This window comes from Periplaneta americana, chromosome 1, assembly GCF_040183065.1.
Source record: "Periplaneta americana isolate PAMFEO1 chromosome 1, P.americana_PAMFEO1_priV1, whole genome shotgun sequence".
Taxonomy (NCBI): Eukaryota; Metazoa; Arthropoda; class Insecta; order Blattodea; family Blattidae; genus Periplaneta; species Periplaneta americana.
The window spans coordinates 154,982,102-155,005,692 of NC_091117.1; the positions used below are offsets into that span (position 1 = coordinate 154,982,102).

Sequence of the window (23,591 nt, forward strand, 5' to 3'; positions counted from 1 at the left end):
CCGGAAGCCGATCGTTTCACAGTCAGGTGTGTTAACCGTTACTCTACAGCGATTATTATTATTATTATCATTATATCATTATTATTATTAGTACTGTTATCATCATCATTATCGTAATCATTAGGATGATTAAGATTATGATTATCAGGATTATTATGATGGTTATTATTTATTGCTGTCTTGTAAGTTATCATTAGGTACCGGTACAAGTATTAGAAATCTGATTAATTCTTAATTTGTTATTCTCGTTCCTATAACATATAGGATAATTATTATAAACCATATTATAATAATAATAATCCTTGGCGCTACAGCCCGTGAAGGGCCTAGACCGACCAACCGGCTGCTGGCCTCACGCCCACATGCCGAAGCAGAGGTGGACGATCATCCAACCAGAATGGAGGTATCGTGTGGTTAGCACGATGATCCCCCCAGCCGTTATAGCTGGTATTCGCAACCGGATTTCGCTACCTAGCGTAGCTCCCCAAGTGCATCCCGATGCTGGGTGGGCACCGGTCCCATACACTGGCCGAAATTTCATGAGAAAATTTCTTCCCCCATGAGGACTCGAACCAGCGCGCAATAAACCATATAGGCCTATATAATTTTATATTGTAACATGGCTAGAATACAATAATGATTGTTCTGTAACAATAATTTATAACGTGCACACCAATAGAAAGTGTAGTTTTCTATAGTATAGGCTGGTTCACAATAAACCGGGAACGGAAATAATGTTAAAATAAATGTACAGTATTTAAATGTGAGCATTCAGAATAGTTAATTGTGAATGCTTACCTTTAAATACATTTATTTTAACAATATTTCCGTTCTAGTTCTCGTTGCCATTTCCGTTCTCGGTTTATTGTGAACCAGCTTTTGATATTTTCATGTTTCATATCATTGTGTTACAAACTATTTTTTTTATTTAGTTGTTATAAAAGATAGCCTAATTACTGTAAAGTGTAAACCATCTTGGACTATACGAGTATAGCCTCATTTTCAACTACCTGTATTAAAATACCATTTAATACCATCTGTACAATAACGAGTTTTCAAGCATTGAAGGGTTCTGTACAAATTTTACGGAACAAACGTTTGAGTCATGAGTCCCGCGCTAACAGGTTAACTCGCCGTTATTCGAGAACCAGTAAAAATTTTGAGTTGCCATCACTTTTAAAAGTAATTTCCATCCTTTCTCAACATTTCTCTCGCTTTGACCCCCCATCTAATGTGAAAAATAAAAAAGTTTGCCGCTTACCAGCGGTGAAGTCTGAACAGATCAATCTCCATCGAAGTTAATATATATTTTTTTCACTTTCCAAAAAAGATTTTCAGTTCGATTTGTTTTTCTATGCTTTCCTTAGACATTGAGCTATCAATCCAAAAAATTACAGTGCGATTGATTAAGTATTATAGGAGCTACGACATGATATATATTTAAAGAACCGGGAAGTGTATAAGCCAATGCTTCCTATAGAAGCATGGCCCGAGCGATACTGCTTTCTTATCATTACTACAGTCCCGCATAGACGTCCGAGACTGTCGGGAATGACCTAGTATCGGTAATCTCGGGATCAAGAGAATCTCGTATTCTCTATCAATGAGTCATTTGGCTACGTTAGGTACTCGCGCACTGGGCGAGACTGCGGTGATTACGCAACCGAGAACGGGCGATAATATGAGGCAGTCTGCCCGACTCTACTTACAGGAAGGCCAATAAGATCTTTGCTTCCTTCTTGATCAAGGCTTAACCTCTTTGTTATTTGCGACATCAATGTGTATTAATTGACCAATGAGCTAAACATATAGATTCAAGCTATATTGATACAAAACCAAAAACATGATTCTGTTACTTTGCACTATTAAAGGTAGCAAATTGTTAAAAGTTTAAGATTATATAGCACTAATTTAAATCAAATAAATGAGTAGTTGATTGAAAGTTGAACACACCAAAGTTTTATTGTGTGCCTCGTTATACTGTGACAATGCTTTTTAGTTTTTTTAGCACTCTGATTACACTAGTCTGCGATGAAATTTCTGCCTCCAAAGTTTTAATGTTTTTAGGGTATTTTTAGCATGCTGAAATCAAATTCAAAGCCAAAAAGTTCCTATCACTTACCATTTTTTTGTTATTTTAATTTTTTTATAATATATTACGACAATTTATAGCGTAATTATTTAAACTGTAATACTTTAACATATGTAGGTTTAGTATGTTAGGATATGAAAACCAAATGTATTTAACATATTTTAAGGTGTTTATATTGAAAACCGAGGACACTGGATGTTTCTTAGCAGATAGGGGGTGCAAGCACATAAGGAAGTTAGGGCGAAATAATGTGCAGCCTTGTCATTATTTTTATTTGTGAAAGATAGAAATGTCAGTCACTCCTTGGTGAGAGATTGAACTCAACTCGTCTAGTTTCTCTCACATTTCATTAGTCTGCGTTTCATCTGGAAACGAAACGAAATCACTTTGAAGCTTTATTGTGGAGTAGAATGTTGAAAGTTGTTAGTTCAGTAAGAAAGTATTTACCAAGTTGCATCGAGGATGTCTAAATAATACAGACCACTTTTGTTATATAACTTATGTAGGATATACACATTGCCTAAGCAGAGGTGTAATATTACAGATTTTGTGAAAAAGTCATACCATGCCTATTTTGGAATCAAACTTGGAGACCAATATATTATTTCAATGTACTCTTCCATCGTTGGAGACCAAAGTAAAGCTTGGGCACCACACAAAGTATGTAGAGTATGCACTGAAGAACTTCGTCATTTGATCAATTGCAGAAGACCGTTGCTATCTTTTGGAGTACCTATGGTTTGGAGAGAGCAGTCGAACCATAGTAATGACTGCTACTTCTGTACGTGTGATGTGAAGGGGTACGATTCTAAACATAAGAATCAAATCGTGTATTCAGTTGTTCGGTCAGCCATTTTACCTGTGCCTTATGTACCAATCCCTGTGCGACCAGAAAATCTTAAACATCATTCTATTGGTACTGACAACGTGAAATAGGTTTTAAATACTTTTTCTCCGAAGATGATAATCTTGTATATTGCAGTAATGTGAAAGAATTTATGCTAAAACTTGGACTTCCAAACTATGACCTAAGTGAATGGAGACTGTTCATTAATGCTTCCAAGCGAAGTTTAAAGAATTTCCTTCTTCATAACGGAAACATTTTTGGTTCAGTGCCCGTTGTCTATTCAGTGATCCTCAAAAAATCATACACAAATCTGCAACTGCTGTTATTGCGACTAGACTATAGGAACACAACTGGCAAGTTTGTGATGATTTCAAAGTTCTTACTATGCTGCTGGGTCAGCAATCTGCTTTTACCAAATTTCCATGCATTCTTTGCCTGAGGGATGTTAGGGCACGAATTGATCACTGGACTATGAAAGACTGGCCACCTCGACAAAATTTGGAAGTCAGTTGTAAGAATGTTGTGCGCCAAAACCATGTGAGTTCTTCTAAAGTTGTGCTGCCATCTCTCCATATCAAGCTTGGCTTAATGAAACAGCTTGTAAAAGCTTTAAATAAGGAAGGAGGCTGTTTGAAGTACATATGTGAGAAATTTCCACTACTATCTGAACCAAATTGAAAGAAGATATATATATTTAATGGTCCTGACATAAGAAAACATGTGTCTGGTGGAGCATTTAAAAATAGTATGGATGAAAAGGAGAAATCAGCATGGATGTTGTTTTGTGAAGTTGTTTTAAAATTTCTTGGCAACAAGGATCTAATTACCGAAACATTGTGGCTAACATGCTTGAAGCATATAAGGAATTTGGTTGTAACATGAGTATCAAAATTTTCTGTTTTCTCAGCTAGATTATTTCGCCAAAAATCTAGGATTTTTCAGCTAAGAGTAAGATGAACGATTTCACAAGGATCTGCAGGAGTTCGAAAGAAGGTACCAGAGACGGTGGAGCATCAGTATGTTTGGTGATTATTGTTGGATGTTAAAGTGTGAAATACCTGTAGAGAAACATAAAAGAAAGAGGAACAGGAGGACTTTCTCAAATAAGAACCAAGTGGTGTAATTTTTTGTGTGATACATTGTGCTAATTTATACATCCAATAGTGAAGTAAACAAGACAAAACAAAGCAAAAACACTTTAGTGACATGTATGAACAACCATACACATAATTTCAGCAAGTTGTGTCTTTTAAATATTGTTTTCGAATTTGAAATAAAAAAGTGAAATGAAAAGGTTTGTGATGAAATTCACTTAATTATAAAATACATTTAAGTGATTTTGCAAACAAACCTGACGTGATAGAAGCAAACGGATTGAAAATTCGGATTCAGCACATCGACATTATATAAAATCACATTACTTAGTTTAGGCAACAAACACAAAGTTGAAATTCGCAGGCTAGTGTTATTATATTATTTATTATGTCTTTGTTATATTAAGAATTTTAGATAAGGGCGCAAATAGCCATAGTAGCTGACGCGGCCTTCTTAAACCCTACTACTACTACTACCAAAGTTTTATTAGGACATGCATAAATACTTGTCTTGTTTATCTATTCAGATTGGATGTGACCGCAGCTTAGGTCTTGTGAAAGTTTGTCAAGATCGTGGATTTGAAGTATTTAACTGCAATTGCTTGTCCCTGCCCCTGCGATCGAACATAGCAGATGGCTGTATGAGTATTGCAGTAATTCATCATCTTGCCACAGAGGTAAGATACAGTATGTCCTTGCTAACATAATTTAACACATTGTTTTTATACGAGGCGCGTCCATAAAGTAGCTTTCCCACTCATCCTACAGCTAGCAAACCATATGTTGCGTGAAGCGACTGCATGTACGTGATAGAGTAATGTCCTGGCATGACGCATGTGCTAGTGGAACTTCCTGAGTGCTCTCAGTAGCTTCGTTGCATTGGTTGAAGATGGACGTTCCTATTCCAGCTCTCGCCGAGTAAAGTGTGGTCAATGATAAAGTTTTTGAATGCACAGGGCATAGTGCCAATTGAAATTGATCATCATGAGGTGCGTCCATATGGGCAAGCAGATGATGCGTTGTTGCTGTAGACAGTTTTCAGCAGGACGCCAAAATGTGCATGACGAGGAGCGCAGTGGGAGGCCAACCATCATCACAGACGACCTTATGGAGCAACGCACCATCTGCTTGCTTATAATGTTAGGCCCATAGACCTGGCACAGCTGACGATCAATTTCAATCGGCGCTATGCCCTGTGCATTCAAAAACTTTATCATTGACTGCATTTCACACGTGGTGGAAGCTGGAATAGGAACGTCCATCTTCAACCAATGCAACGAAGCTACTGAGAGCACTCGGTAAGTTCCGCAAGCGCATGCGCCATGCCAGATTATTACTCTATCACGTACACTCAGTCACTTCGCGCAACATATGGTTTGCTAGCTATGGGACGAGTGGGAAAGTTAATTTATGGACGCGCCTCGTATTAGTAGTTCTTGAGAACTAAAGTTTATAAATTAGTTTAAATTCATGTTCACTTTCCGTAATATTTACAAGATTGATCTAAACATTTCCAGACTGATTTCTTCTTCAAGCCTGTAACTCTTAACTACTTCATGTTGTTTCCTTCAAAACAGTCTTGTTACGAGTTAATGCACCATTTTCCGCAATTGCTTCACTGCAGGAAATAGTTCTAAAAACTCCACTTGTTGAAACCTAGCTAGTGTGCATCCTGCTCACTTACAAACACACACAGTACATTTTAATTGAAGAAATAAGGTTGCATATCTCTGCATTCAGTAGAGCAAGTAAGAGAATTAAAAAGAAATACATGTTTCTTAATGTAGCCAGAGACCTACAGCAAGTTACAAACAGTTGATTCAGAGGTTTAAATTTTTTTCAACATTGAAAATGATTATGTGGAGAAGTCAATCTAATAATGAATAACAGTAATGTAGATTTTATACAGCGAATTTTTTTAATATATCATATTCCTTGGTGGCACCATAACTGAACAGAAAGTATCAAGTGTTTGCTGGAAATTAAATGAAACCACAAATAACCTCAGTTGGTCAGCCGTAGAGTTTCTTGATAATAATTGAATACATTTATCAAGGGACTCTAGCCATTTAGCTTATGATATACTACTGTTTACTTTCTCATTGGAGGAAATAATAGAATATAGAATAAAATATTGTGACGCTGCAAAAGAACTTGTGATTTTTCTAATTAAATATAATGAATTGAAATAGTAAGATGTTTAAAAATTAGAAGGAACTCTTGGTACATGGATACTAATTTTGGGCTTATAATTCATGCAGAATGTTGCACCAAGTTTAAATTAGATGTAATTTTCACTGTTATAAATTAATTTCAGGAGCGAAGAGTACGAGCAGTCAAAGAAATGGTGAGAATCTTGCGGCCAGGTGGAAGAGCACTCATATATGTGTGGGCTAAAGATCAGGAAAGACACAAGACACAGTCAAGTTATTTAAGGCAGGATAGAAAAAACAGAAGGGAATGTGATGAACAGAAACATCCAGTGATACAGGATAACACCAATACAAATGTAATATCTAAAGATTTCCCTTCACTTCCTGTCCATACAAACAGAACACAATTCCAGTATCAAGACCTCTTAGTGCCATGGAAGCTGAAACCAGAACAGAAGTCTGAAGTCGAATCAAGGACAAAAGAATCAAGTTGTGAAGAAGTTCCAACATTTTATAGATACTACCATGTGTTTGAGGAAGGCGAACTAGAACAGTTGTGTCAGTCTGTAGAGGGTGCTTGTGTTAGCAGAAGCTATTATGACCAAGGAAATTGGTGTGTGATCCTTGAGAAACAATGACTTTCGTACACTGCTATCAATTGTGAAAATGAGTGACATCCTTCCCCTCTCCTCCCTGAAACCACGGTTCTGGAAGTTATGGCAGAACATTCCATGATTCAGATCAGGATGAATCCATACCTTCCTAGACCTAACTTGTCCATTCTAATTTGATGGAGCTCCCTTGGCTGCTTACTTTCAACATACAGTAAAAAACGTGAAAGATTACAATTGTGCCACACAACTTCTTTACGTAGTAGATGGTTTTAGAATGAATCAAAAGTTAAGAACCACCCAAATAAGGTGCTTAATATTATAGATTACTTTCACCACTATTATTATACATGACACCAATGCACATAACTATAACGTAATATATAATAATGGTAATGATGAGAGTACCCAATCTAATACTGGTGTAGCCTCAGGGCAGGATTCGTGATTCAAGACTGCTTAAGCGTGAGTTCTAATTCTGGTTGGGTCTTTTTCGAGGTTTTCCCCAACCATAAGGCTAATGTCAGGTAGTTCCATGGTATGTCCCTAGACTCATCTCGGCAAAATATCATCTTAGTATCACCAGTTCTTCTGATACTAGAAAACTGTGCTCTTGATATAGTATCGTTAAATATAACTGATTAAAAACAAAAGCATCTTGCAAATACTCGAGTGGTTCCTGACTTCTGACTATGTACATATATTTATATAAAAGTAACCTTTTGATTTAATATACAACATTCGTACAGTTTAGCTGAATTTAATATATTCACATTTTCATTATTACAACCACAACTCTGTGATAGTGAAGTGCTATGTACAAAAATGAAATGGCAGAAAATTCTTATGCTCATAAATACCACAAGTATTTTATAAGTGGTGTTAGCTTCACAAGGATTGTTGGTAAAAGAAGTTGAGCAAGTTTTCCAAATCATATTTGTCTAATATTTCTAGCAGCTGTGGTACTTTCCCCTTCACGTTAATTCCTTTGAATTTATGTTTGTCTATGTATAGATCTGTAATCATACCTGAAATATAAAGAACAATGAGCAGATAAAACTGAATTTCTTTTGGAGAGGAAAAAGAAGACAAGTTCATAATAAAACAACAAAACAGGGTGATTCAAAACGTTCGGTCATAACATGGGAAACTTGCACTGTTTATCAGATTCAACCTCTGACCCTATGGACTCGTAGATACTGCTAGAATGAAACTTCTTCATGGAACTCTGTAGTAATTATTGCTGATCATATAGTTATGAAATAATTACACACTGTTTCCCTGACACCACCACTGTTACTGCCATGACGACAACTACTAGACTTTTTCATATCTTTGTACATGGTGTCATGAAGTCTACATTTGGAATATTTTTGGGCAGATTCTAAACAGACATAGCGAGGCTTTTGTAGTGGGGGATTAAAATAATGACTGACCTCCATCTAAAAAACCACAGAAATATATAAATAATCTTAGGGAAGCAATGTGTAACTATTTTAGTCCTATGCTGTCATTTAGTATAAAAATAAAGCCACCAGGGTGGTCTAGTTACTAGAGCACTGGACTCCTAATCCTGTGGACCTGGGTTCGATCCCTGGCATACCCCCAATTTATAACTTTGGCATTGGAGGCAAGTACTGTTCACAGACGAATCAAGGTTCTCACTGACTTCATGTGATGGACGAGTACATGTCTGGAGACGTGGAGAGCGTCTCAATGAACATAACATTCTTGAAATTGACAGATTTGGGGGACTCAATTATAGTCTGGGCCGGATCAGCTTAGAAACAAAAACTACCCCTGGTTGTCGTTCCTGGCCGGCTAAATGCAATCGCTCATGTAGAGAACATATTGCGACAACATGTTCTGCTGGTAATGGAAGGTGTGGGTGCTGGATTTGTGTTGATGCATGATAATACGAGACCCCACATTGCTGCAGTTTCCCTGAACCTTCTGAGCGAGCACGAAGTTACTGTAATGGATTGGCCAGCGATGTCTCCAGATTTAAATCCTATCGAACACATATGGGATATGCTTGAAAGACAGATCTGCAGGCGCCATCAAAGCCCGCAGAACCTCAAAGAGCTTGCAATGGCACTTAATGAAGAGTGGATGAATATACCCCAAGTCAACATTTGGCGACTTGTGAGAAGCATGTCTAGTAGATGCCAAGCAGTAATTCATGCTCATGGAGTCCACACGAGGTACTAAATCCATGTAGAGATCGTAGGACTCATGTTTGTTAGAATAAAGAAACAGATTTTTCACTTTGTTTTGTGCAGTATCGAGTAAGATGACCATTGTTGACCACAACTTAGTTGTAAATCACCATGGAAACTAATTTTTTATTGAACATAATGTTTGAAGTTCATGCTGTATCAAGGACAACTTCCTATGTTTTCATTGTTAAATAAAGCATTAATTTAAAATCTTGTTCCACTAATTTTTTTGAGCAGTATATTTTATGGAAATGTGGCAATCTCATTTGATTAGAAAAGGATAGCGGTTATGGTGAAATTCATGAAAAGGAAAGAGACAAATTGTTTCCACTTCCTGCTCTACTGCAATTTAAGGTCCGAATACTCTATAGAAGACATGATACCTCAGACTATGCAGCTACGGTGAAAGCCAATTTCGTACTAGTTAAAAACATTTCATTTTATGAGAAACTTAATATCTGACAAAAATTAGTACTGTATTATAGTAGACATTACCATATAAACGATCCAAGTGTGCAGGTTGACGCTTGTACTCTGCCTGGAGCTGCTTTTCGTTCTTGAGAATGTATCTGTATTCTGGCAGCAGACATTCCAAGGACTCTGCGTCGTGAGTTTCAAGCTCTCTAAGTGCCTCTAGTAGCGCCACCTGCTTTGCAAGAAGCAGCTGAGCTTCCAGTTTGGGATGAAGTAACTGTAGAGTGTGTATTACACTCTCTTCATTCACTTCTGTTAACCAAAGTAAATCCCAATTAAACCAGACATGGGTAAACGGGACTCAAATAAATCAGTATGCTTCGCGATATTCATTCAATATGATGTAATTACGTAATACAACCCCTTGCTTGCATTGTGGATGGTATCAATGTGTTTCAGCCCTGATTAAAACCATAGTTGACATATGTCTGAAAATTTTTTTACCATCAACTATTTCTTACTCTCCCAGAATAATTAGTTAGTTACGAAAAGGAAAACATATATTCAGATTTCACAGAAAATTAATTTTTCCATGTTCTCTGTTAGATGTAAAACTATGCCCCACATGGTGAGAAGCTGTCCTATAAGCCCATGGGGTAGCTCAGTTGGTAGAGCAACTGGCTATGGACTGGAAGGTCCTGGGTCCAACCCTGGATAGTGATGGGATTTTTTTTTATCAAAACTTCAGTTACTCCGAGGTTCACTCAGTCTCCTATCAAACTGAGTACAAGGTCTTTTTCTAGAGTTAAAAGGTAGTTGGAGAGTGGTAGCTTCAAGCATTTCCAAGGCATATAGGGAATAGTCTACATTTCTTTTATTTATTATTATTTTTTTTTTTTGCTTTTACCTTATATCATGACTAAACTTTTCTTATTAAATTTGATTCAATTAAGGTATAGGAAAATGCAATCAATAAATATTATATCCACTATATTAAGTACTATGCAGAAAAAATAGATTGATTTTAGGATTTGATTAGAATAAAACATTTCAAGCCTTAAAGGAGCAATGAACTAAAAATCACATTATACAGACAATGGCACAAACTAGATCTTTCTACGATTAATGGTTTCCAATTAATATACCTCTAAAAGTGGGTATTGGCAAAGTGTGTGACGTCACACTGCTGGTGCAAGTCCATTCTTGCTTTAATTAATTACGTTACATTCACTATAATTCATCTCCAAATCGCGAAAAATGCCGTTCTTCTATTCATAACAAAGTGTTAAGCAGCTGTGAGCTTACACAACACAAGCCGGGTGCAGCAGTGTGACGTCAGCAGCGGTGGACAAAATTCCTTTGCTCGTATATTGAGAACCACTTGATATTTGGGTTGTGATTTTCATTGCCCCTTTAAGTAAAATCTTAACAGTCTTTATGGCCTAAGATTTGTGAGGAGAAGAAGAAGAAGAAGAAGAAGAAGAAGAAGAGTGGTGGAGGTGATTATAATGATGGGGAGAAAAAGAAGGAAGATGACAAGGAAACCCTTTCAAACTTCTCTGCTGGAGTCAAACCTTGTTTTACATGGTGAAATCCCACCATTGATACACCCATATCACGACTAAGCCTTTCTTAACACTACAGTCAGTCAATTTAGCATATCAAGTACTATACTCTATTTATAAACATAACATTAATGAAGAAATTATAGTAATCATGGAATATATCAGTTTTCAGATTTCATTAGAAAAAAGTGTTTTGAAGTCCTCTGCTGTCCTGCTGCATGATGAAAGGTGCTACCGACTCACCTCTATCATGGCTAAGCCTTTTGTAACAGCATGAAGTGTTAAAGTGTGATTCAAAGCTAGTAGGAAATTAAAATTTCTTGCAGGGTAAATTTTCCAAATGCTACAATATCCAGTAAAGAGATATACTGTATTTCAGTACATCCATGATTTTTTTTTTCGTTGTTGGGAACTCTATAGCATCTATTAGTGCTCTATGGTTGTGCTAACAGATGGAGTTACTTGTCAACAATGTGACGCTGAAATGTGTGTTCGGGTTACTGAACAGCGACAGTCCAGATATATTGTATTTTTTATATTTTTGATGATTGGCTAATTAATATTAACCCAGCACACTCACAATCACATTCATACAAATTTCCAGACTCTAGACACCCAGGTAATTTTTCTCCTTCAAGAAAAAATCACCAAGAGCCGAGCCGAACCTGGGACCTCCAGATCTGGAAGCCAGCATATTGACCAACAGACCAAGGACGCAGTCATCCATTATTTGGAAACGAAGTTTGATATAGTGGAGCTTCGATTATTGTTGTTTCAACTAATTGTCATTCACTAGTTCATACCAATAAATTTGATTATTAGCTATTGGTATGTAAGTCCTACAACAGGAGAAGGTTAAATGAAAACAAATCAATCAATCTTCTTAATGTATCCAGCTGTTTGCTGACAACATAAAGTCCACTGTAGTCTATTCAGTTTTTGTTTTTCACAAGAAATGAGGAGTATTTTGATCGGTGTTCATTATAGATGCCTATTGCTAGTAGCCAGAGTTCGGGTGTAGTCAATATATACTGCAGGGCTGTGTCTTCTGCAATTGATACTGATGATTTTAATTTACTTCTTTTGTGGTTTATGGATGGACAATATAGAAGAATGTGTTCCAGATCTTCATCATGATTATTACACCACAGACAAGTAGGATTATCAGAAGGTGAAATCGGTGTAGGTAGGCCTACAATTATGTGACAATGTGACCTGTTCTGGCTCTTGTTAAAAATGTTTGAAAATGTCTGGGCAAGGTTTTATACATTTCCAGGTCATTTGGTTTCTTTTATACAGACTGTAAAATTTTTTCTTTGTCAGAAGAGAGCCAATTGTTGATCCATAAGTTTATAAAATGAGACTTTACTGAAGCAAAAGCACTGGATAGAGATATCACTTGAAGAGGTCTTGGTTGCAAATATGTTGCCTGTTTTTGCAATATTATCGACTTTCTCGTTTCCAGGTATACCACAATGACTAGGTATCCATTGAAATGTTATTTCCTTTTGGAGTTCTTTTAGTTTACTTAGTTGTTTCTGAATTGGAATAATTCTATGTGCGTATAGGTTTGGTACATATTTAATTATATTAAATATAGCCCCCTTGGTGCCGGTAAGTATGCAAACAGATTTTTAAGAAATTTGAGTAACATACTGAAGAGCAGCATCAATAGCTAGCAATTCAGTGTCAAGACTGGAGGAGGATGAAGATGATATGAAATAACTTTCTTGATATTTTGGAATATACCGGTAATACCCTGCTCCTGATGTCCCATTATTAGGATTTAGAGATCCATCTGTATAAATTTGAAGGTGATTCTTATATGTTCTGCAGAGTGGTTCCATGGCATCTAACTTAAGAATGTTGTTGTTTTCTAATGCCAGGCGTTTGACCTCTTGCACTCCAATATTTTTCAAAGATATTATCATGGCCAGCAACTGAAGCACAGATTTTGAGGTGTTCCGAATCCATTTCTTGGTTTGAGTTGCACAATGGGCAGTTAGGGGACTGATATATTCCAATTCTATGCACGTGTTTGGCCAAACAATCATGGCCTGTTGCCAATCTAAATGCAGCTACAGACGATTTGCGTGGTAAATCGGGAATTAACTGTGGATTTTGATGCAGAGAGTTCCATTTTTTCCCTTGAGATTGTGTTATCAAATTTTGTTTGTTGAAGTCTAAGTATGTATATTTAATAAATCTTTTCACAGAGAATACGTAGATTTAGTAACAGGTCTGTAAGTAGCAGTGCTGCCCTTCTTTGCTAAAGCATCCACATTCTCGTTTCCCAGGATTCCACTATGCGATGGTATCCATTGGAATACAATTCTTTTATTGAGTGATATTAATTGAGAGAGCATTTTAGTTAATTCTGCTGTTTGAGATGAAGGTGTGTGTTTAGAGACTATTGATAGAATAGCTGCTTTGGAGTCTGACAATATAACTGCATTTTTAAATTTATTGATGTGGCATAGAAGATTCCTGAGACTTTCACTTATTGCAATGATTTCTCCATCAAAACTTGTTGTTCCATACCCAAGAGATCTATAAAGTGAGAAGAGACAGCACATAACATCTGCCCCGGCACCTTGTTCTCTGGAGATCAAGGATCCGTCAGTGTATAAATGAAGCCAGTTTTGTGGAGGGTACCTAATATTAATTGTCTCTAAAGACAATTGTTTTAGTATTTCAGTGTTTACTTCTGATTTTAGTATTTCTTCTGTTAAATTTAGATTATATTCTATATTTAATAGAGTTAAAGGGTTTGGTTTAATTTGTAGGTTTTCTTTTAAATTCGGGATATTGATTTTCTGTTTTAATTCTTGAACAATGGATATGAAACTTTTTTGAGTTTTCAATCTACAGAGAGGACTGTATGAATGCCAATTGTTTCCTGGTAATCTAATAAGTTTTTCATATTGAATCAGTGCTTTTTCTTCTATTGTCAATTTGATGCTGTTAATATTAGTGAGGAATCTCATAGAATCTATTGGAGTTGTTTTGATTCCACCAGTAATGAGTCTGAGAGCTTGGTTTTGAACATATTCTATTTCGTTTATGAAAGGTGAAGTAATTAAAATTTCTCCGCAGTATGTCAGCACTGGCTGTATACTTAAGAATGTATGGAGGATCATTTTTGGAATGATTTCCTGGAATTTGTATGCTATGTTCTGGAATCACCCATTTCCATGGAGGAATTTCATTCACAACTGGAGTTTTAGCAATGACAACATGCTACCTAAAACAAAATGGAAAATAAAGTCCGCAAACTGGTGTAAGTTCAATAATGAAACTACAAGATTTAACAATTTTAATGATGAAACAGCATTGTCTCAAAAAACTGTTGGTTCCAGAACTTAATAAATTATTGAGATCATCATAAGTGCAGCAAAACAGTCTATTCCCACTATCAAACAACAATCTTGTAGACCTATGAACATCTGGTGGAATAATGATTTAACTTACATGAGAAAACAACAGCAATCTGCTCGGATAATGGATGAAAACGAGGACAGTTGATGACAAAATAAAATATAATAAAGCAAAGGCAAATCTCAGAAGAAGTATTCTTGAAATGAAAACGAAAAAAATAAACAAAAATTCGATTATAATACATTATTCTAATAATCATTGGTGTTGCCGGATCATGTACTAGTACTATGCATTTCTTCTGGGTGACTAACATTCACACAATCTCCAGCATCTAGTCATGCGCCTAAGTGTTTCATTTCGTAGATCTATTGTTCTTGTTATGTGGGATCAGTTATTAATTTCAATGTCGAAATCGATAAACAAATATGGCATCCGATTGGATTTGGTTTACTGGATTTCACAGCATCTGTTAAGTTTTTCTATTACGGTATGTCCTGGATTTAATCACTTTTGTAAAACTTAATCATTGTTATAGTGGTAGGTCTATATGTAATTTTATTTTTGGAACAAATTATCGCTAATAACATGGGCTTCATAATTTGATTATTGTCATTTCAATAACTATCCAATTTTTTGGAGCGAATTAATGGCGATAATCGAAGCTTCACTATATAATAACAGTTAACACATACAAAAAATAATACACATATCTCTCTTTCTCTCACAAGCCCCACAAACACATTCATTTTTCCATTGAGCAATACAATTTACAAACCAAGCAAAAATTAAACACTTACCACAAACCATATCTAGTTTAATTTTCTTCTTTGTGGCTTCTTTAGTCAAAATGTCCTTGAGAATTGATATGGTGGAAATATTATCTGATTTAAACTCTGCTTCTCCCTTCCTGTTAATAAATAAAAAGTTCACTGTAGTACACAAGATTCTGATCATACTGAGACCATTTTTTCTTGAACTTCAAAATTAGGGTAACATGGAATATAACCAAAATTTAAAATAAATAATATCCTGAAACTTTAAAATTAAGGTTTATCATTTTCAACACTCACCAATATGAACAATGCAACATTGTGTCAAGGAATGTGGAAATGAAAGTAAACGTGACTTTATCACCAGTTGGAGGTTTTTCCGGTATTTCTGGCAAACAGAAAGACACCCATGTATGTATTTCTCCAAGGCTGAATGCTCCTTTCAATGTAAGTACATTGTATGGCCTGTAAACACAGTGAAATAAAAAAAAATGCTACATCTTTTGGTACAAATGAAAACTGTAAGAGTGAGAAAAAATATTTTTAAATAACAGTTGTTCCTCCATTTCAAATTTATGACTGCTCTTTTCTAATTTATTTTAATTTATTATTTCATGCTACCGGTACTTCAATCACAGAGATTATTCATAGTGATTATGCCAGAAGGAGACACCCAGAATTAACTCATGTTCATTCCAATTCTCCTCCTCCTCCGCCTCAGTATAACTCAGTGGTAGAGCACCAAATGCGTACAACTGGGAGATCTGGGTTGAAACCCCAGCGCTGGGGTGAATTTTTCTTCATTTTTAACAGATTTAGATAAATTGTACACCAAATAAGAAGAAGAAATATAAAAACATAACCTATATTGTAACTCTGGTTACTCTGTAATTAATACTTACCGCTGGGGATCAAAGGAATGACATCTTGTATGCAGTGAGAGGGGTTTTATTTTATATTGACGAACTTGACAGCATTTGGGTTGCACCAGAGGTGTGATATATGTACGAAGAGTTCCATGTTGTCCTTCGATAGTGCGTAGCTTAAGTTCTAGTCTGGTCGTGTTCATTTGACAGCGGTATGTTGCAAGCAGAAAGTTGCCACTCTACAAAGAGAAAAAAAAATCCTGCATGAGTAAAAAAACCACTTACACACATGCATAAAAGTGTTACTCTATAGAGGTTTTGCAGTTTTATATTTATTAAAATTGATATGGCTTTCTGTTGTTCCTAGCTAATTGTGATGTCTCATATTTATTATGTGTACGTGAAACATGGGCACTGAAGAATAAGATAAAAATAAAGTCGAAAGAAATAATATTGCTAAGGAGGTTATACAAAAATGATCAGAAAAGATTAAATACAGAAGGAAGTACAAATATTCTCCTTATAAAACACAATAAAAACTATAAGACTTTATATGTGAGACAGTCAAATAGAATCAAAAATGAAAGTATGTAGATACATATCTATTTCGTAAATACAGTGAAAAAAAGAGACTTTGGTAGTCCACCTCAAAGAAATTTGTCAATCTACACGAAGAATAAAAGAATCACTGAAAAGTAGAAGCACCAGCAGAATGTTATATCCCACTAATACAGGGATGCAAAACTGTGCTACAATTGTGGCAGACGTCACAAGCCGGAACACGTAACTCATCCCTTCCTTTCAACTCTCGCGTCATTGGACATGGTAGGAGGAGAAGAGATATGTATTCAGTGTGCTAACGAAACATCACAGATACGTCATTGAAGGGCGAGAAATGTGGATGGGGGAACAAACTCTCTCCCCATGCTTCCACCCTCTCTTTCCCAGTTCTGCATCCCTGCACTAATGTATGATAGTAGCAGTAGTAATGTCTTCATATAGGAGCAGCAGCAGCAGAGCAGTGCCATTGTCATCTTCATATAATGTTAAAAGATAAATTACCCGAAATAAAAGAAAAACAAAAAACGTTACATTACTTTAGTGATGGAGCATCAGGACATTATAAAAAAATATCAATTTAGTTGAATATGTAAAAGATTTCAGTGACGGAATGATATTTTTTCGTGACAAGCCATGGCAAAGGTCCTTGGAATAGTGTAGGCAGGACAATAAAGAGAATGATAGTTTCCTGGGAAGGTATATCACTACTCCCAGTAATGTTCAAAGAATTTTGCTTTGGAAAAGAACATGACGAGAAAGCCCATTTACTAAGTGCTGAGAGGTTTGTTGAACTAAAGACTATTTCAGTAATATGGAGGGTTCATTATGTTATTCCAGTTAATGAAAACTATATCAGATGCACACTGGAATGTCAAAACAAGAAAACTTCAATCATTGCTGCACACTGACAGAATGCAGAGGACTGAGATTCCATTACGAAACTTTCACAAGTGAAAGAAAAAACTCAATACAATTCTACAAAAATGTTCATTACAATCGAAAAATTGCATTTTTCATTACAAATATTTAAATTGTGTTTTATTTGCATTCTTTAACAACAAAAATAAATATGATAATCTCAAGTGTAATAATAAGTCTCTCTATCTTCTTTTTAATGACAACTTAAAGAATTTTCTGATTATTCATATGCCCAGAAAAATAATGAATATAAGCATGTATATCAGTACTGAAAGTGTAATATTTTAACCCTCCATAAAATCATGAAAAAGGGCTGATTATTCTGTAACTATATGTGAGTTATGTTTATCCCAAGAGCATTAAATATAAAAAAAATGAACAAATTCTGAGTTGTTAAGATTCACGACCTACTGTTTTCCACAAAAAACATCTCTCTTTAATATAGGAAACATTATTAGGAAGTTACTGAATGTGGATGAAATGTGAAATATGGCTCATATTGAAACTCCTAGTCTTTAGAAGTCCATGGAAATTGAGCAGTGGAAACAACAACGACAACGACAACAACAACAATTATAATAATAATAATAATAATAATAATAATAATAATAACATACCCCAGGCTCACATGCACTATAGCTGACAACGGCTGAATTTCTCTCCACATCTAGCAAGTCGATGGGGACATCGCTCTGGATAAGTATATTGTCGATAGCAGTCTGTACTTCCAAGGTTAATGAGTATGAAGCATCCTCTCTGCATAAAGTCATCTGTCGATGAGTAATTTCCATATTATCCAGACACATTTTCAACAGACTTTAGTATATTACATCCCAAGTTCTTAGTCTAGCTTACACAGATGCTTAACTTCTAGCAATAGATGCTGCTCTGGTCTTCAGTAATATCCTAGTAAATATTGTCTGCTCAGATTAAATCCTGGATGTCACAATGCTATGGATACCAAGTCATTGCAACATATAAGGTAATGATGAACTTGCTGATTTCTTAACCAAAGAAGGCAAACTGAAAAGTTATCAATGTCATTTTTTGAAAGACTCCTCCTTGCTATAAAGTTTGAAAAATCAGCATTTAGTTTACTGATCCTTTTAAAAGATATTAGCTTTAACATTTTATTTGGACCATTCTATACATTTACAATATTAGTGCATTTCCTTATCTGCAGTCAATTCAAACAAGTTTTCTTAATGTATCCAGCAAGATGCTGACAACATAAGGTCCACTTTAATCCACAGTAGCCTTCAGTTGGGTTTCTTCTGAAATCAATATGAAATTTAATTGCAATTGAAGAGTCCAGGGGTAAAACCTAATGTCACATTTCGTTGTTTTAAAAGTTTCAAGATCCACTATATTCTGTTGTCTTGGGTTATTATTCTTCAAAGTTCTCTGGACTAATATGGTTGTTATTCTGTACAATTAAACCATAGAAAATTACGCTGAGCTAAACATCGAAACAGAAACTCGATAATTTTGGACTTATAAAGCTTTTCCCCTAGACTTTTTAATTGTATATATTTCTTTCAATATCTGGTGGAAAGGAAATTCTGTGTTTAGTATATTTCAATTATGTAACGTGCTGGATTTTTTTATGTAGGTAACATCTTTTTCTACTGCAGGGGACACAAAATACACAAATAAAAAATTCTGAACTCCAAGGTAGGCAACCAGATACACTTTTGTCATAATTTTGTTGTTTATCCTACCAAGAGATACTAATAGAGAACGTTTTTTTTATTTTGAGGAGAGTGAAAATTTACATTCAAAATTTGATTTCTCAGGAAGGGCAGATAGCATAGACTTCTTTCACTAAACATTCAAAGCTACATGACAGTATTTGCTTTGATAAAAAATTCAATAAAGTATTCTGCATGTAGTTGACATGTGAAAAATGAATATGGAACTTGAAACAAACTAATCTAGTGTAAGAAAATTGGCATTGTATTTAAAAAGTAAAGCTAATCAATTGGACTACTTGTCTTCTTATTATTTCTTTGTTTAGTCTTATGTCAATATGAATATGTCCTGAGGCCCAACAATAAATAATTTTTTCTGATGACCTGAATTAAGATAGATGCTATAAAACATTAACACAAAAATCCGTTTAAAATACAGATGTGTGTCGTCTAGTGGAAGGAAAAGGGAAGTGTCTTGTTTTCTTTAGTTCAAAGGCACTTTCCACAAACAGATGACCATTCTAATCGTATTCATTTCAAAGAATTCTGATTCGTTCTGTTCATTTTCAGTTTTCATAACTCATAACAGAATTTTAACATTCTTTAGTACTTCTGTTTTAATAGATATTCTTACCTTGTCATTAATCGAAATAAATGGAATTGCAGATAACCCATCTATTTTCTCTTGAGTTGCTGCTTGATATTTTTCTCTTTCTCTATTAACCTTTTGTTCTATTTCATCGATTTCAAACCTGAAAGTCATAAAAATTATTTTAAATAAAATTTTATTAACAATTTTGTAGTTCTGGCTTGTCTAGGAAAACATATAAAGACTGACTCATAGAACATAAATGATTTATGTTGTTAATTCTAATGAAAACGAATAAGTGTCATACACAATGAAGAATTCTCACATATTATGAAATTTTAAATTAAAAGTGTATGATACTGTAATAGAATAATTTGATTATATTTAAAACATACAGAGAGTCCCTAGATAGACTGATTAGACTGGTCCCAGGTAATAATGTTCTGTCGACTTAATGACAGTAGAACAAAGCGCCTGTCACGAGGAAGCTAAGTGATAAGGGGTGGAGTGGGACCCATCTGCGTAGCGAAGTGTGCATGGATCTGTCTGTACACTGGTATATGACAACAGATTTTGTTAAGTAGAGATTGGAGTGGGACCGGTCTGCATAGGAAAACTCTGTACATTTTGATAAATACAAACTGAAGGATTTGAAAAACCGAATAATACGATGTTAAAAGATATAAAGAAGACTCACAAAAATTGAAGCACAAGAGAGACGTAAATGAAGAATAATACTAGTTTACAAGTACCAATAACTGAAAATAAAAATACATAAATAAAATAAACGTGCTCTGTGAGAAACAATTTCCTATAAAGGCACTAGAAAAATTGCAATTAATTGAAATGTAATAGTTCTGTGTCCTGTGACAATGTGACAATTTCGACTACAATTTGTTGCTTAACAAAAGATGCAGTTAGTTTTTTGTCATTAATTTTAATTTAATCCATTTAGTGTTATACTGCAATATAAGTAACTGCCTCAGTGAACACGTAGATTAGATATTTCGTATCTGAAATCAATAAAGACAATTTGCATTCAACATGCAAGCAGAAAACTGCTGTTTTTTTTCTCCCCAATTTAACTGTAAAAAAATAATATATATACCGGTACCTTAAATTTTCAAGCCTTTCAGTTATATCAGAGCAGTGTGTGCCTGTGCTATCTACGGAACATTTCCCTGATTTGGCTGAAACCATGCCGAATAGGAAACCTAAAGAAATAAAAATAAATAACTGAAAACTATGCAAAGAATAAAATCCATTAGAAAAATCATAATTATAAAGCATCGTAACTTAAAAGAAAAAAGAAAACACACACACATAGCAAGTAAGAATAACTTATCAATAATTAATTCTACAAAACATGTGTAAGCAATGTGAAACACTGACAGTGATGTATGCATGAATGCTTTTCATTGTAGATTGAACATCAACAAATTTGTACATTATGCATGATAAATGTGCGTTCGAATGCTGCAAAAAGATACCTCAGGCGCATTATCTTCTGTTGAGCATCCTGCGAGACATTCACATTGCCAGTATCAGTATCCATTACTACTTGCTTGTCGATCACCTCTGTGGTCAAGCCAAAAATCCACCCTATGGAAATTTTCATTTTCGATAATAATGACTTTAATAAGTATGAACATAGTCGATTTTATATTACGATTACTAAAAACCACTGAGTATAATGTACTACGTACTTTGTGTTGCAAAACAACATAAAACACTTGGTAACAGCATTTTTTCTTCTTCATTTACTTATACTAAATATAAAGAAAAAGTATTGTGAAGCTGCAAAAAATTGATTTTATTGACTAACAGAAATCCACGTTTTCAGCATCCTTGATGCCTAAAAGCGGGTTTCTGCCTGCTACTGTCTATGTGTGTACAGCAGTTTCACCCACATTATCGGAAAGACTTTTTTCATAGTATCTACAAGTCAGTTCAACTGAAAAATAATGATTCATGTGAAATAAAATGTTCAGAAGAGATAGTTATCCATTTTAAAAATTAAATTAAATTAATCATTATAAATTACAAATGTTTTATTCGTACACACAGATTAATAACAACATTTAAAGCATTTATAAAATTAATCACACTTTGAAAATTAAGTCGCTACTGTTGACAATACAATCTCACATTCTCCATTATCGGTACTTTCTGTTGACTATCGGTCATAGTCTTTCTATCTCATTTAAATGTTGTTCTTCAATTGGCCAATTTGAATATACTTTTGACTTTATAAATTCCCCCCCCCCCTTCCCCCAAAAAAAGGCATGCCGATAAATAGGGAGATTTAAGCAGCCAGTTTCTAAATTGTCATATTGGGAAAAATGCGATTTGGAACTCCTTGAAGTTGTAGTGGGTGCTCTGGCTGTGTGAGATGTTGCTCCATCCTAGTGAAACCACGTGACTTAATATTAATATTCTAAGTATTTCTCGTGTTATGAACTCCTGTAACATGGTCACATATTGATCTGCTGTAATTGTGAGAGTCTCACAATTGAATAATTTCAAGGAAAAATTGTTTCGGGGCCGGGTATCGATCCCAGGACCCTTCACTTAGCGCACGAATGCTCTCCCGACTGAGCTAACCCAGAACTATACACGACACCGTCACAATTTTTCCTTTTCACTCCAATATGAAAAAATGGAACTCTCTGCATCATAATCCACAGTTAATTCCCGATTTACCACGAAAATCATCCGTAGCTGGCAACAGGCCATGATTGTTTGGCCAAAAACCTGCATAGAATTGGAATATATCAGTCCCTAACTGCCCATTGTGCAACTCAAACCAAGAAATGGATTCGGAACACCTCAAAATTTGTGCTTCAGTGGCTGACCATGATATCTTTGAAAATATTGGAGTGCAAGAGGTCAAATGATTTTACTGTCAAACGCCTGGCATTAGAAAACAACAACAACATTTTTCCTTTATATCCACACAACTCAAATGGGCTGACAAGATGCCAGAACCCAACTTTGAGTGCACACAAATTCTGTGTGATTTAAATTGTGGCTTCCTGTGGGAGAGCATTCGTGCACTAAGCGAAGGGTCCCGGGATCGATACCCGGCCCGGAACAATTTTTCCTTGAAATTATTCAAACCTGCTTTACAGGGAGCTTCTACCTGAAGGCCAGATTTGCAGAGTCTCACAATTGTTTGCAAAGAGTATGAGCTAAAAGTGCCGAAAGCCAATACTTAGCACCACCTAGTTATTTCTTTGCATCAAATGGTCGTGGGTCAAACTAACTATTTTTCAGACAGAGCTTACATCTATAGATGACTTGAAACAAAGGATCATCCATATTATCCAGCACATCCCACCTGCATCACTTTTAAGCGTGATAGAAGAATGTCAGGTTCGAGTGAAGCACTGTCTTCAAGTAAATGGAGCACATTTTCAACATTTGGAGTAGTGAACATGTTGTATACAATTGTATTTTCAATTACAGTAATATTTTCCATTTGTCAACTCACTTCTGTGTCACACTATATATTTATAACTTTATAACACTTAACACACAAATTACGCAGGTGGTAGTTACACTGTAACATAAGCATGTAGCAAACCAACAACACAGCAGCGCTCCATGTGGCAGCATGAGTAGCTGACAGAAAATGCTGCGTTCTGATTGGTTCAGAAGACTGCCGCACAGCATTCAGTTTTTTCACAGAAAAGATAGCCAATCCAAATAACAACTGTCAAGTGCAAAGTTACAATGGCCTGGGTACAGTTCCAGTAAGATCTCGAAATAAATCTTTTTATACTTCGCATAATAAGAAAGTACCGGTAATAACGATGAGTAT

At 35.3% G+C, this 23,591-nt stretch overlaps 2 protein-coding genes across 9 annotated transcripts in view; one reads left to right on the top strand and one right to left on the bottom strand.

The window, feature by feature from the left end:
- Positions 1-9,226, top strand: part of LOC138702629 (alkylated DNA repair protein alkB homolog 8) — a 25,638-nt gene extending 16,412 nt beyond the window's left edge. For all 6 annotated transcript variants that reach the window (XM_069829981.1, XM_069829972.1, XM_069829967.1 and 3 more), the window contains 2 exons: positions 4,561-4,710; positions 6,351-9,226. In XM_069829981.1, coding sequence (XP_069686082.1) covers positions 4,561-4,710; positions 6,351-6,824 — 624 coding nt within the window. In that variant the 3' untranslated portion in view covers positions 6,825-9,226. The remainder of the gene's footprint in view (positions 1-4,560; positions 4,711-6,350) is intronic.
- The window catches only part of LOC138702597 (BBSome complex member BBS7-like), a 35,251-nt gene continuing 19,201 nt past the window's right edge, over positions 7,542-23,591 (bottom strand). For 2 of the 3 annotated variants that reach the window (XM_069829939.1, XM_069829938.1), the window contains exons 9-16: positions 21,259-21,370; positions 19,814-19,931; positions 18,106-18,258; positions 16,046-16,248; positions 15,444-15,608; positions 15,171-15,280; positions 9,512-9,742; positions 7,542-7,825 (exon numbers count right to left, since the gene is read on the bottom strand). In XM_069829939.1, coding sequence (XP_069686040.1) covers positions 7,686-7,825; positions 9,512-9,742; positions 15,171-15,280; positions 15,444-15,608; positions 16,046-16,248; positions 18,106-18,258; positions 19,814-19,931; positions 21,259-21,370 — 1,232 coding nt within the window. In that variant the 3' untranslated portion in view covers positions 7,542-7,685. Of the gene's footprint in view, positions 7,826-9,511; positions 9,743-15,170; positions 15,281-15,443; positions 15,609-16,045; positions 16,249-18,105; positions 18,259-19,813; positions 19,932-20,882; positions 20,983-21,258; positions 21,371-23,591 lie in introns of all 3 variants that reach the window. The other variant, XM_069829940.1, reaches the window with a different exon arrangement.